Source organism: Plecotus auritus, assembly GCF_963455305.1.
Source record: "Plecotus auritus genome assembly, chromosome: 4".
In the NCBI taxonomy this organism is placed as follows: Eukaryota; Metazoa; Chordata; class Mammalia; order Chiroptera; family Vespertilionidae; genus Plecotus; species Plecotus auritus.
This window is the reverse complement of record NC_137775.1, coordinates 96,387,037-96,405,375: the sequence shown is the minus strand read 5'-3', so window position 1 is coordinate 96,405,375 and position 18,339 is coordinate 96,387,037. Positions and strand designations below refer to the sequence as shown.

The 18,339-nt window shown below is 42.7% G+C and overlaps 1 protein-coding gene across 1 annotated transcript; it reads right to left on the bottom strand.

The window, feature by feature from the left end:
- Positions 1 to 13,900: 13,900 nt before the first annotated feature.
- LOC308247377 (U4/U6 small nuclear ribonucleoprotein Prp4-like) lies at positions 13,901 to 15,467 on the bottom strand (the record flags this gene model as incomplete). The annotated part of the gene is given in 3 exon segments (XM_080666381.1): positions 13,901 to 14,023; positions 14,027 to 15,034; positions 15,036 to 15,467. Coding segments are annotated over 3 exon segments (1,563 nt in total).
- Positions 15,468 to 18,339: the final 2,872 nt, after the last annotated feature.

Here is an 18,339-nt window from a genome sequence, read left to right as displayed (position 1 = left end):
AATTACAATAATTTCCAAGTATTTGGAGATTTTTTCATTAGATTTCTGTTATTGATTTCTACTTTAATGCCATACACTCAGAGAACTTATTTTGAATTATTTAAATTATTTAAAATTTGTTAAATTTGTTTTATGATCCAGGATGTGGTCTATCTTGGTGCACCTGTGTATTTGAAAAGTATGTGTATTTTGCTGTTGTTGGGTGAAGAGTTCTGCAGTGTCGATTAGATACAGTTGATTGATGATATTGTTCAATTTGTCTATATCCTGGCTGATTTTCTGTCTACTGTTAGACTGGCCTGAGAGATGAGTTTTGAACTCTCCAGTTATAATTGTGAGGTTGTCCATTTCCCCTTTCGTGTCTATCAATTTTCTCTTTTATTTTGAAGCTCTGTTGTTGGGTACACACATAGTTAGGATTGTTATGTCTTCTCTTTCTTTTTCTTTAAAAAAAAAATGTTGGTAGTATTACAAATGCCCCCCATACTCCCCCGTTTGTCCCCCTCAACCCAGACCCTGCCCCACTCCAGGCCTTTGCCACACTAATGTCTGTGTCCGTGGGTTATGCATACATGCATAGTTCTTTGGTTAATTTCTTCCTGCCCCCATCCCCCTCCCTTCTGATATCTGTCAGTCGGTACCATGTATCCATGCTGCTGGACCTATTTTGTCCATTAGTTTATTTTGTTCATTAGATTCCACATATAAGTAAAAGTAGCTATTATTTCTTCTTGATGAATGTATCCTTTCATTATTGTACAATGTCTCTTTTTATCCCTGAAAATTTTCCTCACTCTAACATCGATTTGACTGATATTGTTGTAGACCTTTCAGCTTCCTTTTGATGAGCTTGGTATATCATTTTTTAAAATGTTTATATATATACTAGAGGCCCGGTGCACAAAATTCATGCACGGGGGGGGGGGGGGCGGGGGCGGTGTCCCTCAGCTCAGCCTGCACCCTCTCCAATCTGGGACCCCTCGAAGGATGTCTTACTGCCTGTTTACAGGGATTGGGCCTAAAGTGTCAGTTGGACATCCCTCTCGCCCCCAACTGCCCCTGCCACTGGCCTGATCACCCACAACTGCCCTCCCCTCTTGGCCTCTAACTGCCTCTACCTCAGCCCCGCCACCAACTCTTAACCACTCACCTGCCTGCCTGCATGCCTGCCTGATTGCCCCTAACCACTCTGCCTGCTGGCCTGCTCGCCCCAACTGCCCCCCACCGCCGGCTTGCTCGCCCCCAAATGCCCCCCGCTGCCAGCCTGATCACCCCCAACTGCCTCCCGTGCCACTGTGCTCACCCCCAACTGCCCCCCTGCTGGCCTGCTCACTCCAAACTGCCCCTCCCCCCACCATCCTGATCACCCCCAACTGACCCCCACTGATGGCCTGCTCGCCCCCAACTGCCCCTGCCACTGGCCTGATCACCCACAACTGCCCTCCCCTCTTGGCCTCTAACTGCCTCTACCTCGGCCCCGCCACCATGGCTTTGTCCAGAAGAACATCCGGAAGGTCTTCTGGAAGGTCTCCCAGTCTAATTAGTATATTACCCTTTTATTAGTATAGATAGAGGCCTAGTGCATGGGTGGGGGCCGGCTGGTTTGCCCTGAAGGGTGTCACGGATCAGGGTGGGGGTTCCCTTGGGGTGTGGGGCAGCCTGGGCGAGGGGCCTGTGGTGGTTTTCAGGCCAGCCATGCCCCTATGGGGTGATGGTCCCCCTGGGGGTCGTGGCCAGCCTGGGTGAGGGGCTGAGGGCTGTTTTCAAGCTGGCCACAGCCCCTTCAGGGTGGGGGTCCCAATGGGGTGCCTGGCAAGCCTGGGTAAGGGGCTGAGGGCCGTTTTCAGGCTAGCCACACTGCCTTCAGGGTGGGGGTCCCCACTGGGGTGCCAGGCCAGCCTGGGTGAGGGGCTGATGGCTGTTTGCAGGCTGGCCAAGCCCCCCAGCAGGGACCCTCACCCCATGGGGGTGTGGCCAGCCTGGGTAAGGGGCTTTTTTTCTTTCCTTTTTTTTTTTCTTTCAGCGCTTCCTTGAGCAGAGGCCAGGGCCAGCTGGAAGCAGGTATCTGGGATTTATTTATCTTCTATAATTGAAACTTTGTAGCCTTGAGCAGAGGCCAGGGCCGGCCAGGGCGGGCAGGAAGCTTGGCTTCCTCCATTACCAGGGGCAATCCAAGCCTCCTGCTCACTCCAGCTCTATGGCTGCCACCATCTTTGTTGGGTTAATTTGCATACTCCCTCCTGATTGGCTGTGGGTGTAGCAGAGTGATGGTTAATTTGCATGTTTCTCTTTTATTAGTGTAGATTCCCTATGCTGTAATTTACATGCCCAGGACTATTTTGAGGCTACCAATCTGTATTTCTTAATCTTTTCATTTATTTCACCCAGCCTGCCATCCCCCCTTTTTTCTGGCAACCATCAGTCTGATCTCTGTACCTGTGAGTCTCTTTCTATTTTATTTGTTCACTTTGCTCTTTAGATTTCATATGTCAGTAAAATCATATGGTATTTGTCTTTGTCTGGCTTATTTCACTTAGCATACTTTTTTGGTCTATTTATGCTGTCTCGAATGGTAAGATTTTATTCTTTTTTACAGCCAAGTGGTATTCCATTGTGTAAATGTACCACAGCTTATCTATCCACTTGTCTATTGATGGACACTTGGGTTGTTCCTTTATCTTGGCCATTATAAATAACATTGCAATAAACATAGGGGTGCATATATTATTTTGAGTTAGTGTTTTGAGTTTCTTTAAATATATATATCCAGAAGTGGAATCACTAGGTCATAAGGCATTTCTGTTTTTAATTTTTTGAAGAACTTTCATACTGTTTTCAATAGTGGCTGCACCAATCTGCATTCCCAACAGTGTATGAGGCCTCCTTTCCCCAGATCCCTGCCAACACTTGTCCTTGAAGTATTTCTTTTAAGGCAGGTATGATAATGACAAATTCTCTGATTTTGCTTATTGAGGAATGTCTTAATTTTCCTCCATGCACCCCTCCCCCAGTTTATTTATGTTCATTGCTTTTCCCCCTCAGCTTAGTTTTTCTGGATATAGAATTTTTGGTTGACAGGTTTTTTTCATTCAGCTCTTTGAATGGCATCCCACTGCCATCTGACCTCCATGATTTCTGATGAGAAGTCAGCTGTTAATCCTTTTTTAAAAACAAATCTTTATTGTTCAGATTATTACAGGTGTTCCTCTTTTTTTTTCCCCCATAGCTCCCCTCCACCTGATTCCCCACCCCACCCCATGCCCTTACCCCCCCGCCACTGTCTTTATCCATAGGTGTAAGATTTTTGTCCAATCTCTTCCTGCACCCCTCACACCCCCTTCCCCCTGAGAATTGTCAGTCCACTCCCTTTCTATGTCCCTGATTCTATTATATTCACCAGTCCATTCTGCTCTTCAGATTTTTTATTCACTTGATTTTTAGATTCACTTGTTGGTAGGTATGTATTTGATGTCATTTTGTTGTTCATAATTTTTATCTTTACCTTTTTCTTCTCCTCTTCTTAAAGAATACCCTTCAACATTTCATGTAATCCTGGTTTGGTGGTGATGAACTCCTTTAGCTTTTTCTTGTCTGTGAAGCTCTTTTTCTGACCTTCAACTCTGAATGATAGCTTTGCTGGGTAGAGTAATCTTGGTTGTAGGTTCTTGCTGTTCATCACTTTGAATATTTCTTGCCACTCCCTTCTGGCCTGCATAGTTTCTGCCAAGAAATCAGCTGACAGTCGTATGGGTACTCCCTTGTAGGTAACTAACCGTTTTTCTCTTGCTGCTTTCAAGATTCTCTCTTTGTCTTTTGCCTTTGGAATTTTAATTATGATTTGTCTTGGTGTGGTCCTCTTTGGATTCCTCTTGTGTGGGGTTCTGTGCGCTTCCTGAACTTGTAAGTCTATTTCTTTCACCAGGTAGGGAAAGTTTTATGTCATTATTTCTTCTAATAGGTTTTCAATATTTTGCTCTCTCTCTTCTTCTGGCACCCCAAAAATTCAGATGTTGGTTTGCTTAAAGTTGTCCCAGAGGCTCCTTACACTATTTTCATATTTTTGGATTCTTTTTTTCTTTTTGTTTTTCTGGTTGGGTGTTTTTTGCTTCCTCATATTTCAGATCTTTGGTTTGATTCTTGGGGTACATTGATCTACAGTTGAGTTTCTGTATATTCTTTATTTTATTTATTTATTTATTTATTTATTTTTAAATATATTTTATTGATTTTTTTTTTACAGAGAGGAAGGAAGAGTGATAGATAGTCAGAAACATCGATGAGAGAGAAACATCGACCAGCTGCCTCCTGCACACCTCCCACTGGGGATGTGCCCACAACCAAGTTACATGCCCTTGACCGGAATCGAACCTGGGACCTTTCAGTCCGCAGGCTGACGCTCTATCCACTGAGCCAAACCGGTTTTGGCTATATATTCTTTATTTTAGACAGTGTATGCTTAATTTCTGACTGGTCCTTTTCCATTTTTTTTTTTTTTTTGGCATTCTCATTAAGATCCTTAAAGGTCTCACTAAGTTCCTCAGAGGTTTTTAGAAGATTCTTGAGTAACCTTATAAATGTGGTTCTGAACTCTATGTCATCCAGTAGTTTGCTTTCCTCCATTTCTTTCATTCGTGACATGTTTCTTTGTCTCCGCATTTTGGCTGCTTCCCTGTGTTGATGGAGTGGCTTTGTGTGGTAGGTGACCTATAGGGGCCAGTAGCTCAGCCTCCCCAATCCCGTGAGGTGGATGCTCTTGGTACACCCCTTTGTGGGCTGAGTGCAAAGTCGTGGTGTAGTTAAGCCTTGATTGCTGTTGGTACACTGGGAGGAATTGACCTCCAGGCCAATTGGCTGTGAGGACCTGCTGTGTCTATAATGGAAGAACTGCTGTGCTGGAGACACGCTTATGGTGTAGGACTTGTTTCAGTGGGGCTTTGGTGCTCACTGAGTCTGCCTCTTGAATGTGTCACTTATGGATGTGAGGAGTTGAAATCTGGTGTCTCACACTGACCACTAGGTACACTGGCTTCTGGATCTCCAATGGGGTGCAGGTCAGCTACTGCCTGAGGCCACCCAGCAGGAGCTACAGCGAGAACTACAGTTTTCTCCTCTTTGCTTGGGGTTTGGAGGTTTTGGAGCTGTCTGACCCGGCTGCAAGTTTGCTAGGTTAAGCTGCGATAGGGCAGGCCATTCATATGCTAAAGCCACTGCTTGGAGCTTGGGTGGGTTTGTAGGTTGTGCGGGGCGGGGTCTCAGGGTGTCACTAGGCTAGGGCGTGGCAAACAGCAATGGCTGCCAGTTAGCTGGCTCTGCGTCTCCGACTGTGTCCCCGCGTCCCGCACCCCAGCGCAGTAAACAATTATTCCTGCATGCAGCTCTGCAAGCAAGCCACCCTCACTTTCCGACCCGATGGCAGACAGTCCAGCTTCTCCCCGTAGGAGTTTGGGTCCCCTGCGTCTCCCCAGAAACTGGATTTCAGAGTAATCGGGGGCTTGTCTCCCTTCAGGTTGAAAAAAGCAACGGCTGCCACCAGCCCGGATCACGCACCTCCGTACCTCAGCTTTTCAGCATTTGTGCACGTCTCAATGCTCTTTTCTCTTTCCTTCTAGTTGTAGAATTTCCACTCAGCCAGCTTTCTCGTGGTTCTGGGTGATAGACGTTTTGTCTTTTAGTCATAGTTTTGAAATTGTTGTGCGAGGCAGCAGTTTAGGTGTTTACCTATGCCGCCATCTTGGATCCTCCCTCAGCTGTTAATCTTATTGAGGGTTGATTTCTGATGAGAAGTCAGCTGTTAATCTTATTTACCCTTAATTAGCTCCTAAATGCACTATCTCAAAATACAGTCACATTGGGAATTTTGGCTTCAACATGTGAATTTTGTGGAGCACACAATTCAGCCCATAACAAGCCCCAATGAGTGAAATTTTCAGATCAGTTATACTTTTCAAGTTTAATATTTCTATTGGATTCTTTTAAAAATAGTTTCTATTTCCTTGTTGATATTCTCTATTAGGTGAGACATTGTCCTCATACTTTCTTTTAATTCTTCAGATATCATTTTCTTTAATTCATTGAACATATTATAATAGCTGATTTAAAACCATTGTCTACTAGGTTCAGCTTCTGGGCTTCTGTAGGCATGGTTTCTATTGACTATTCCCCCCACTGCTTCCCATGTATGGAGCATACTTTAACATTTCTGTGTGTGTTGAACACTGAATATTTTAAATAATGTGGAAACCATGGATATAAGACACCCCCCTGTAATCAATGGAACAGTGGACAGAAATCAGCAAGGATATAGAAAAACTGAACAATGTCATCTATCAACTTGATCTAATTGACAATTTTAGAACATTTCATCCAACAACATCAGAATACACATTCAAGTACAGTTTGCCTTTGTTGCTATTTTTTAGTGATTTTCCTGAACTTATTCTGTAAAGTCTATATTCTTTGTCATGCATGGCCACTGAAGTTTCTGGTTGGTTAGCTTAATGATCAGCTAATGACTAGATGGATTTCCTTAGGTGCCTTGAACCAATACATCTCCAAGCCTTTGTCAAGAGTCTGTATGTTGGGATATGGCTTCAATGCTCTGACAGGCTGTTTACAACTCTGCCTTTGTCTTGTATAGAGCTTCAAAGTCAGTCAGAGGTGAGAGATTGGGGCCTTCTGAGGTATTTCCTGGGCATGTACATAGCCCTGCACATGCATTTGGCCTTCTAAATACCTGGCAATATTTTAGGGCTCTTCAGAAACTTCTGTGGGCAACTCATTCCCAGATATTTCTTTTAAGGTTTTTGTTAGCTCCAGTTGGTAATGCTGCTGCAAGAAGCTGCAATGTTGAACAACTGCCACTGATTAGTTTGGGCAATGCCTTTCAAATAGTACTTTTTGCACAGAGTGACCTCTTAGTCAGGTAAAATAAAGACAAGCTCTGAGAATGGAGCTTTTCAGTTGAGCTTCCAGACAGGTCAAATAGTGACATGTCTTGGGGAGAGGGTTGGGGAAGCTTCAAGCTTGTTTTGTGCTCTTTAATGGCTACTGGCTTTTTTTAGCTCACATAGTTGCAAGGTTGCTGGTTTTCAAGTCTACCATGGACCTGATGATAAGGAGAAAGGATTGAGACACATTAAATACCACAAAGTTCTTACTGAGACCATTTTTCTTGAAGAAACATTCCTTGGATTATTGGAAGGCTTTGGTTTATTTCCAGAGTTCTAAAAAAGTTGATTTTGACAATTTTCATTGCTTTTATGGAGAACTGTATTTCAGAGGTCTTTACTCTCACATTCTAGAAGTTGGAATTCCTAAATCTTTTTTAAAATTGATTTGAGAGAGGGAGGGAGAGAGAGACAGAAATAGAAGCATCTAGGAGAGGAGTGCAAACCCCTTACCAGGGATTGAGCCCACAACCCGGCTTGTGCCCTGAGCTGGAATCAAACCGGCGACCTCTTGGTGCATGGGTAGGTGCTCAACCAATTGAGCCACACCGGGCAGGCCCTACATCTTTTTTCTAAGAAGTTGCTCTAGGGATTTCAATACAGGCATACCTCAGAGATTTTGCAGGTTTGGTTCCAGAGCACTACAATTAAGCAAGGCATAATCTTTTTGCTTGTGGAGGGTCTTGCCCTTTCTTTGTAAAGAAACACATATGTGAAGTGCAACAAAGCAAAGTGCAATAAAATTATATATATTTAACTTTTCACAGTCTATTTAGAATTAGTATTTTGCAACTTTAAGTATAATACAGAAATCTTAATACCTTACAGGTTCTTTTGTCCTACCCCATTTGTTGTAGTTGTTATATATAGTACATCTACATACATTGAAAATTCTATCAGACAACCTATATAATAAAAGGCAAATATGCAAATAGACCAAATGGTGGAATGACTAGTCGCTATGATGCACACTGACCACCAGGGGACAGACGCTCAACACAGGAGCTGCCCCCTGGTGGTCAGTGTGCTCCCACTGGAGGAGCACCCTTCAGCCAGAAGCCAGGCTGATGGCTGGTGAGCCCAGTGGCGGTGGCAGGAGCCTCTCTCACCTCTGCCGCAGGCCTAAGCCGGCAGTCGGACATCCCCCTAGGGGTCCTGGACTACAAGAGGGTGCAGGCCGGGCTGAGGGGACCCCCAGTGCATGAATGTCATGCACCAGGCCTCTAGTTGTTATATATTTTGCTCTCAGCTGTCATGTATATTTTAAAGGACTTAAAAGGAGAAAATTATTTACCTAGATATTAAGCATTTTTATTGTTCTTCCTTAATTCCTGACATTTCTGATGGGAAATCAACAGTCATTCTAACATCGAGGAGAGAAAAACATAGATCATCTGCCTCTTTAATGACTACTGGCTACTATATGGGGTGCATAGTTTTTCTCTAGGTGTTTTCAAGGTATTTTCTTTGTCTTTAGTTTTCAGTTTTGTTTTTAGTTTGGTTATTATAGGCTTGGGATTAGATTTCTTTGCATTTCCCCTTTTTGGAGATGGCTGAACTTTAAGTTTATGTCTTTTGCCAACTTTTAGAAGTTTTCAACAATTATTTCTTTAAATGTTTTATCTGCATCAAATATTTTCTCTTTCTCCTTTCTTCTGAAACTCTGATGACATGAGTGTTAGACCTCCCCCACCATAGATTCTTGAAGTTTAAATTTCCCCCTCATTTTTACTCTTTGTTGTTCATATTTGATACTTTCCATTGATCTATCTTCAAGTTCAGTGACTTTTCCTCTGTCATCTCCATTCTGCTCTTGAGCCCATCTAGTGAAATTTTTGTAACTGTGTTTTTCAATTCTAAAATTCCCATTTGGTTCTTTTTATGTTGTTTTTTTTTTTCTCTGATGATACTTGCTATCTTTCTACTCATTTAAAAAGTCTTACTCCTTCTTGGATTATGATTATAATAGCTGTTGTTGTTTTTTTCAATTTTGGTAAAAAAAACATAATATAAAATTTACCATCTTAACTATTTTAAGGTGTACAGTTTATTAGTGCTAACTATATTTATGTTTTTGTGTAACAGATCTTTAGACACTTTTCATCTTGCAAAACTGAAACTCTATGCCTATTGAACAATAACTCCCCATTTCCCTCTCTTCAGCCCTTGGCAAATACAATTCTACTTTCTATTTTTATGCTTTTTACTATTATAGATACCTCATATAAGTGTAATGAGACAGTATTTATCTTTTTATGACTGGCTTATTTCACTTAGCATAATGCTCTCAAGGTTCATCCAATTCTTAAGAGTTCCTTTTTAAAGCTGAATTATCAGTATACTAGAGGCCCAATGCACAAAGATTTGTGCAAGAGTAGGCCTTCCTTCCCCTGGCTGCCAGCACCAGCTTCCCTCCGGCACCCGGGACCCGGGCTGCTTTGTTCCAGCATTGCCAGGCATCTGGGACAGGGGCTGCTTCACTCCAGCCGCTGCCGCCACCCACCGGGGACATGCTCCAAGCCGTGCCGCGGCCACTCGGAGCACGCCTCCATCCCTGGGGTGTGTCCGTTGGGGCTGTGGGAGGCACGCAGTCCCCTCCCACCCATCTGCTCACACAGCTCCTCCTGAGCCGGTCGTGATGCCTGGCTAATTTGCACATTACCTGTTTATATATCCTATCTAATAAAAGAGTAATATGCAAATTGACCATCACTCCAACACACAAGATGGCTGCCCCCATGTGGACACAAGATGGCTGCCACAAGATGGCCAGCAGGGGACGGTAGTTAGGGGTGACTGGGCCAGCAGAGGAGGGCAGTTGGGAGGAACCAGGTCTGCAGGGGAGGGTAGTTGGGGGCAACCAGGCTGGAAAGGGAGGGCAGTTAGGGGTTACAGGGCCAGCAGGGGAGGGCTGTTAGGGGTGAACAGGCCGGCAGAGAAGGCCAGTTAGGGACAATCAGGCTGGCAGCAGAGCAGTTAGGCGTCGATCAGGCTGGCAGGGGAGTGGTTAGGGGCAATAAGGCAGGCAGGCAAGTGAGCGGTTGGGAGCCAGCAGTCCTGGATTGTGAGCGGGATGTCCAACTGCCCATTTAGGCCCGATCCCAATGGGCAGTCAGACATCCCTCTAGGGGTCCCAGATTGGAGAGGGTACAGGCTGGGCTGAGGGACACACACCCCCATGCATGAATTTCGTGCACCAGGCCTCTAATATAGATATAAAAGCCTAAGCGACTATTTGTCCGTTTGACCATTTGACTGTTAGCTATGATGCTCACTGACCACCAGGGAGCAGGCGCTCAACGCACAGGCATGGAAACATGGAACAGACTGATGGATTTCAGAGGGAAAGCGGGGAGGAGGGTGGGAAGAGATTAGCCAAAGATCTTATATGCATACTAGAGGCCCTGTGCATGGATTCATGCACCAGTGGGGTCCCTTGGCCTGGCCTGCAGGGACCAGGCCAAAACCAGCTCTCTGACATCCCCTGAGGGGTCCTGGATTGCAAGAGGGCTCAGGCCAGGCCGAGGGACCCCACTGGTGCACAAATCTGTGCACCAGGCCTCTATATATATCTTACATTTACCCATTGATAGACTCTTGGGTTGCCTCTACCTCTTGGCTATTGTGAATAAGGCTGCATTGAATATGGGTGTATAAATATCTCTTTGAAATCCTGCTTTCAATTCTTTTGAATATATACCCAGGTGTGGAATTGCTGGATCATATGGTAATTCTGTGTTTGACTTTTTGAGAAACCTTTATACTGTTTTTCATAGTGGCTGCACCATTTTTATATTCCCACCATCAGTGCACCAGGGTTCCAATTTCTCTACACCATCACCAACACTTGTTATTATCTTTTTTTAAATAGTGGCCATCCTAATGGTATAAAGTGATATCCCATTGACATTTGGATTTGCATTTCTCTAATGATTTGTGATGTCGAACATATGCCCTTCTGCTTTTTGGCAATTTGTAAATCTTCTTTGGAAAAATGTCTGTTCAAGTCTTTTGCCCATTTAAAAATTGGGATATTTGATTTTGTTCTTGTTTGTGTTGTATAATAGCTGTTATCAAAACATTTATCTCTTGCAAGATACAAGGTCAATATACAAAAGTCAATCACTTTCCTACATACCAGCAGTGAACAAGTGGAGTTTGAAATGAAAAACAATACTATTTACATTAACACTCACAAAAATGCAATACTTAGGTATATAGCTAACAAAATATGTATGTGTATAAGATCTACATGAAGAAAACTACACAACTTTGATGAATGAAAGAAAAGATGAAATAAATAAATGGAGAGACATTCTATATTTATGGATAGAAAGATATCAAGATGTCAGTTCTTCCCAAATGCATCTATAGATTTAATGCAATCCTAATCAACATCCCAGCAAGTTATTTTGTGGATATAGACTAAGTGGTTCTAATGTTGATATGGAGAGACAAAAAACACAGAATAACCAGCACATTATTGAAGAAGACTATCAAAGTTGGAGGACTGATACCACCCAACTTCAAGACTTACTATAAAGCTATAATGATCCAGACAGTGTGGTATTGGCAAAAGAATAGACAAGCAGATCAATAGAACAGAACAGAGAGCCCAGAAATAGACTCTCATAAATACAGTCAACTGATCTTTTTTTTTATTCTTTCAATTTATTAGCATGAAATATCTTTCCATCTCATTGTGTCTTTTTTTTTTGTGATTCAAATAATTTGTATTTATTTATTGTTTTAAAAAATTATTTTTCTATTGTTTGAGCTACATGCTCCTAACATGAGCTCATCTTTTTTTTTTTTTTTTTTTTTCAGGCAACTGATCTTTGACAAAGGAGCAAAATCAATACAATGGAACCAAGATAGTCTTCTCAACAAATGGTACTAGAATAACTGGATATCCACATTCAAAAACACTAGTCTAGATACAACCTTACAGTAACTTTAACTCTCCCTTCACAAAAGAGGGATAACAGACCTCAGTGTAAAACACAAAACTATAAAACTCCTAGAAGAGAATATAGGAAAAAACCTAGATGACCTTGGGTGTGATGACTTCTTAGATAGAACACGAAAGGTATGATCCGTGAAAAAAAAATAATTTATATGCTAGACATCATTAAAATTAAAAACTTCTGCTCTGTGAAAGACAATGTCAAGAGAATAAGAAGACAAGTCAAAGTCTGGGAGAAAAATATTTGCAAAAGACAGATCTGATAAATGAGTTATCCAAATATATATAAAGAGCCCTGAGAATGTAACAATAAAATAACAAACAACCCAAGTAAAAATTGGACCAAATGCCAGGTTGGTGTGGCTCAGTGGTTGAGTGTCGACCTATGATCCAGGAGGTCACAGTTCGATTCCTGGTCAGGGCACATGCCTGGGTTGCAGGCTCAATCCCCAGTGTGGGGTGTGCAGAAGGCAGCTGTTCAATGATTCTCTCTCATCATTGATGTTTCTATCTCTGTCTCCCTCTCCCTTCCTCTCTGAGATCAATAAAAATATATTTATATTTATACTTATATTTATACTTATATTTATATTTATAAAGAAAGTATTTTTTATTTTTTTGCAACAATTTGGTTATAACTGAAACCAGATTAAACACAATATTTAGCTACATATCACACAATCACAGCTTGAAGAATAGAGCTAGACAAGCTACACTCAGCCGCTCTGGAATAGCAAGTAAAGTGTGTTCAACACTTCAAGGAGAAGCCATCATACAAGCCCTCCTTGAATGCTCTATATACAATCTTTTCTTCTAAATTCCTCTATTTTTGTATGAATTTACTGTGTATTTTCAAAGTTCAGTGATTGTATATTTGGGGTGGAAAAAGGTGAAGGCAATAGCTGGATAGCCAATGAGTAAATTACAAAGTCCAGATACTATATAGTTCACAGGTAGTCTGGCCCACAATGCAATAGCCCTTTCTATATTTTTTTAAATGATTAAGTAACAGAGTGCTTATTAAGGGGACAGAAATTGGAGTAATCATATTTGAGATCACATGTTGTATCTCAACCCAAAAAACGGACTTTGATAAACCAAAGGCTGAAATTCAGAAAAGACTTAACTATACAAAATAATTATTTGAAGTATAGTTTTTATAATAGGATGTTACTCAGTAGCAAATATGTAATAAAGAAAAAAAGTCAAAGTTCATGTTTAGTAATACCCTTTAGGGATTTTTTCCAGGGTTACCTTGACATGAAGGGTATATCCTTTAACCCATAAAAAGGAGTATGCACAATAGAGACATCATGTTAGCTTTCTAAAAATTTCATTAAATCTTGACACAATGGTTTAGCTTTCGGGTAACATGAAGGATGCCAAACATCAAAGAAAAATGGAAGACATTTTCCAACAAGGCAAATGTTCAGTTCTGAGCTTCCTGAAACACCCTGAGGCAGGTACTATTCCAAGTGAAATCAACAGGAAGAGGTAAAATCTTCTTTACTGTGTAACTCTGAGCATCGCTGTGGGTCTACCTCTTCACCTCCCATTTTCAGGGCAGAGGAAAGGTTCTCGTTCTGTCAGGTGTTACTAACCAGTATGTGGTGAGATGTGCCTCTTTACTCGAGGGCACCTAGACTGCAGTCCAGCCACCTTGCTCGCTAGGTCACAAATAGTCCTGAAGCATGTACCATGTAATAGAAAGTCAAGTTTCAAGAATTAAAAATGGAGCTAGCCACAATCCTGAGTGCTATGAGGAAGGCAACAGGGTATCCAAACAAAAAATTTAATAAAAACAATTGTGGTTACTGGCAGGGAGATGAAATTAAAATTCAAGCATGAAAGGGGTTCACCAGCACCCAGGAACTGACATAGAAATCCAATCTACTGAGGGTCTATACATGGTAATTAGCAACAAACATGATAGAACAAAATGGCTCTTAAGGGAGAGCTTGAGGTTTGTGTCCTTTTTCTATGGTGCCTATTCAGCCATCCAGAGCTTGAAGGTCCTGTCATATGAGCAAGTGGCTATAAGCTGCCCATCAAAAGAAATGTCCAGGCCCATCCCTTTGCCTTCATGACCAGCCAAAGTCTTCAGTGGGGACTAGCCTGGATGGGTCCAGATCTTGGCTGTGTTATCATAGGCACCAGTGAGCAAGAAATTCCCATGGATAGGCTCAAACTTGACACCGGCCACTAAGTTCTGATGGGCAGGGATGGTATAGATGCAGCGCCGCTGTCGAAGGTCCCATACTTTGCAGGTGTTGTCACCACTGCCGGTTGCAATGTGGTAGCCATTGGGGGAGAAATTTATTTCATAGATTTCCTTCAGTTGCCCTTCTAGGAACATGATACAATGTCCTGTACACAGGTCCCAAACTCGACCAAATGCATCTAGTCCCCCAGTGCCAGCCAAAGAGCCATCTTGATAGAAGGCAATGTCATACACACCCATGCTGTGGCCTTCCTGATGCAGGATCTCCTCTTGAGCTTCCAAATCCCATAAGCACCATGAACAGTCATAGCAGGTGGTACCCAAGAAACGTCCTGATGGATGCCACATTACACGGGCCACACGTACTGTATGACCTTCAATATCTGCCACTGGTTCATCACTGTCAAGGCTCCAAAGTTTCACAGAACCATCAGCAGCACAAGAGGCCAAGTTGACATCTTTTTGGTCCAAGGAAACAGTGGATTTCGGATGGAATACAATTGCTCCTACATTTGTGTTATGGTCTCGAAGAGTGTGAAGGAGGTTGCAATCAGGAACAGACCAGAGCTTGCAAAGCCCACTCCAACAAGCTGTAGCCAGCATTTTGGAATTGGGACTAAAGTGACAGTAGGAGATAGGCCGATCATCCCCAATCTGACTGCAGAAATTATTCAAAGCCCGGAGAGATTTGTGCAGCTCTTGCATCTGGGAGGTCCTAGTTGTTTCAGGAATCTCTTTATGGAGACGGGCCTCTTCCAAGCGTTTCATTGCCGTGGGCAGTGAATAATTAGCAATCCATAGTCTAGCAACCTTCAGGGTGTTTGGTCCTTCATGGTACCAGGTTTGCTGATACTCTTCTTTGGACTTCTTAGATTTCTCATCATCTTTTTTAGTTTTTTTTTAAGGCATCGGTACCGACCACTGAGAGGATATTTCTTAACCTTTCTCTTCTTTTAGCAGGACCCTCCCCAAAAAGTGTGATAGGCTCCCCCAAGGCTCTAAGGCAAGCCTTGACCTCTGAGTCATCTGTGGAAACATTGATTTGCCGGGCTCGCTTCCTTCTCTCAAACTCGGCTAACACTTCGACCTGTAGCTCACTTATGTGCTCTTCAATTTCAAACACTTCCTCAGAGGTTATGTTAATAGTTCCTGCTTCAATTCCTGCTTTAAGTCCTTCTTTTCCCAAAATCCCAGATTCTCCTTTGGCCAGACGCTCCCTCTCCTTCTCTTCCAAACTTCTATAATAGATGTGTGGTTTCTTCACAACAGGCACGACTAAGTCATCAGGTGCCTTAGTTTTGGTTGCCGTGGAGGAAGCGCCTGTGGAAGCCATGCCAGGCTCAGGAGCTGCGAAACCCCAGCGAAAGCCGGGCTCTGCTTTCCAGACCAGAACGTGTGTTTTTTAAAAAATATATTTCTTTATTGATTTCAGAGAGGAAGGGAGAAGGAAGAGAGATAGGAACATCAATGATCAAAGAGAATCATTAATCGGCTGCCTCCTGCACACCCGCCACTGGGGATCGAGCCCCCAACCCAGGCATGTGCCCTTGGCCGGAATGGAACCTGGGACCCTTCAGTCCACAGGCCGATGTTCTATCCACTGAGCCAAGCCAGCTAGGGCTAAAAAAATATTTTTTTAAAAAACGGACCGAAGACCTTACAGACACCTCACCAAAGATGAAAAGATAGTTCATATCATATGTCATCAGGGAAATTAAAACAACAGTGAGATACCACTACACACCTATTAGAATGGCCAAAATCCAGAATAGTGACAATACCAAGTACAGATGAGGGTGTGAATCAACAACTCATACACTGCTGGTGGGAATGTGAAATAGTACAGCCGCTATGGAAAACAGTTTCTTATAAAACAAAACATACTCTTATCATAGGGCCCAGCAATGGGGCTCCTTGGTACTGAATTTACCCAAAAGAGCTGAAAAACTTACATCCACACAAAAACCTGCACGTGGATGTTTATAGCAGCCATATTCATAACTGCTACACTTGGAAGCAACCAAGATATCCTTCAGTAGGTGAACGGATAAAGAAACTGTGGTACATCCAGACAATGGAGTACTATTCAGTGCTGAAAGGAAATGAGCTATCCAGCCATGAAAATACATGGAGGAAACTTAAATACAAATTACTAGTTGAAAGAAGCCAGCCTGAAAGGTTACCTATTGTATGGTTCCCACTGTATGACTTCAGGAAAAGACAAAACTGTGCAGACAGTGAAAAGATCAGTGGTTGCCAGGGATGGGAGTGGGGAGTAATAAGTAGGCAGAGCACAGAGGATTTTGAGGGCAGTAAAACTACTCTGTATGAAACTGCAATGGGGAATATATGTCATTATACATTTATCCAAACCCATAGAATGCACACGTGTAAACTGTAATGCGAACTGTGGACTTTGGGTGATAATGATATGTCAATGTAGGCTCTTCAGTTGTAATAAATGCATCATGCTGATGCGAGCTGCTGATAATGGGGGAGGCTGTGCATGTGTGTGCGCAGACAGTATGTGGGAAATCTCTGCACCTTCCCCTCAATTTTGTTATGAACCTTAAACTGCTGTATAAAAATCAAGTCTTAATAAAAACAAACAGAAACAACCCTTTTCTAATTCCCAAATATGTGCCCTCACAAGGTTAGAGTCTATTGATTTTCTTTTACTTTAAAAAAGCAATTAAGAAGTACAAATTGGCCCTAGCTGGTTTGGCTCAGTGGATACAGAGTCGGCCCACAGAATGAAGGATCCTGGGTTTGATTCTGGTCAAGGGCATGTACCTGAGTTGCAGGCTCGATCCCTGGTGCCCGTCGGGGCCTGTATAGACACATCGATGTTCCTTTCTCTCTGTCTCTCCCCTTCCCTTCCACTCTCTCTGAAAGTTAATGGAAAAATATCCTTGGGTGAGGAATAACAACAACAACAAAAGTACAAATTGGGCCCTGCTGGTTTGGATCAGTGGTTAGACTGTTGGCCTGTGGACCCAAGGGTCGCTTGCTGATTTAATTCCCAGTTAAGGGCCCGTACCTCAGTTTCAGGTTCCATCCTGGGTCCCAATTGGGTCGTGTGCAGGAGGCAACTAGTTGATGTGTCTCTCTCACATCAATGTTTCTCTCTCTCCCCCTCCTCCCTTCCTTTCACTCTCTCTGAAAATCAATGGAAAAAATATCCTCCGGTGAAGATTAAAAAAAAAAAAAGAAGTACAAATTGACAGTTACAAAATGTGAAGTACAGCTTAGGGAATACAGTTGATAATGTAATAACTGTATATGGTGTCAGGTGAATACTAGATTTATTGGGGGGTCACTTTGTAAGTTATATAAATGTCTAACCACTATGCTGTACACCTGAAACTAATATAATATTGAACAATAATTTTAAAAAAAGTTGAACATTTCCTGATTCTTTGTATATTGAGTAATTTTAGATTTTTTCTTGGACCTTTTGAATATAACACACGTGACTCTGGGTCTTGATGAAATCCTATGGAGAACATTGATTTTTTGGTATGGGTTTTGTTTGTGTGTTTGTTTTAACAGGGAACTGACCCAGTTAGGTCAAGCCACAAATTCCGCCCCACCTTCTGTGGGCTGTGGTTCTAATGGACTGTGGATGTGCACCATGGTTACCTAGTGACTGCCTAAAGACTGGGTGAAAGTGAATCAGAGAAACAAAACAAGAAACACCATGCATTCCTCCGCCGCCCCCGCCCCCCGCCCCCCCACCGTCTCTGATCCATAGAGCCCACTCTGTTGCTTCTCTTGGAGCTTCCTATCTGAGCCTGTGCAGTTTTAGGTTTCAAGGTGCCTTTCAGTCTGGGCAGGGAGGTACCAGAGGGGGAAAATCAGGGAACTCACTCCTGATTTGGTGGTTATTTGACCTCTGGTTTCCATCCGCAGTAATCCTGCTACCATTTACTTTTCAGAATCTTCAGGTAGGTGTTCCTAAGGTTTAAACTGCATTCAGTGAGAGAAATGGGATGGAATGTGTTTTCTCCATTTTGACAGGACTTAGAATCATGTTTTTCCTTCTTTTTTTGTTTTTTGCTTGTTAATCCTAACCTGAGGATATTTTTTCTATTGATTTTCAGAGAGAGTGGAAGGGGGGGGGGGAGAGAGAGAGTGAGAGAGAGATGTGAGAGAGAGAGACATGGATCAGTTGCCTCCTGCATGTACCCCGACAGGGGCCAGGG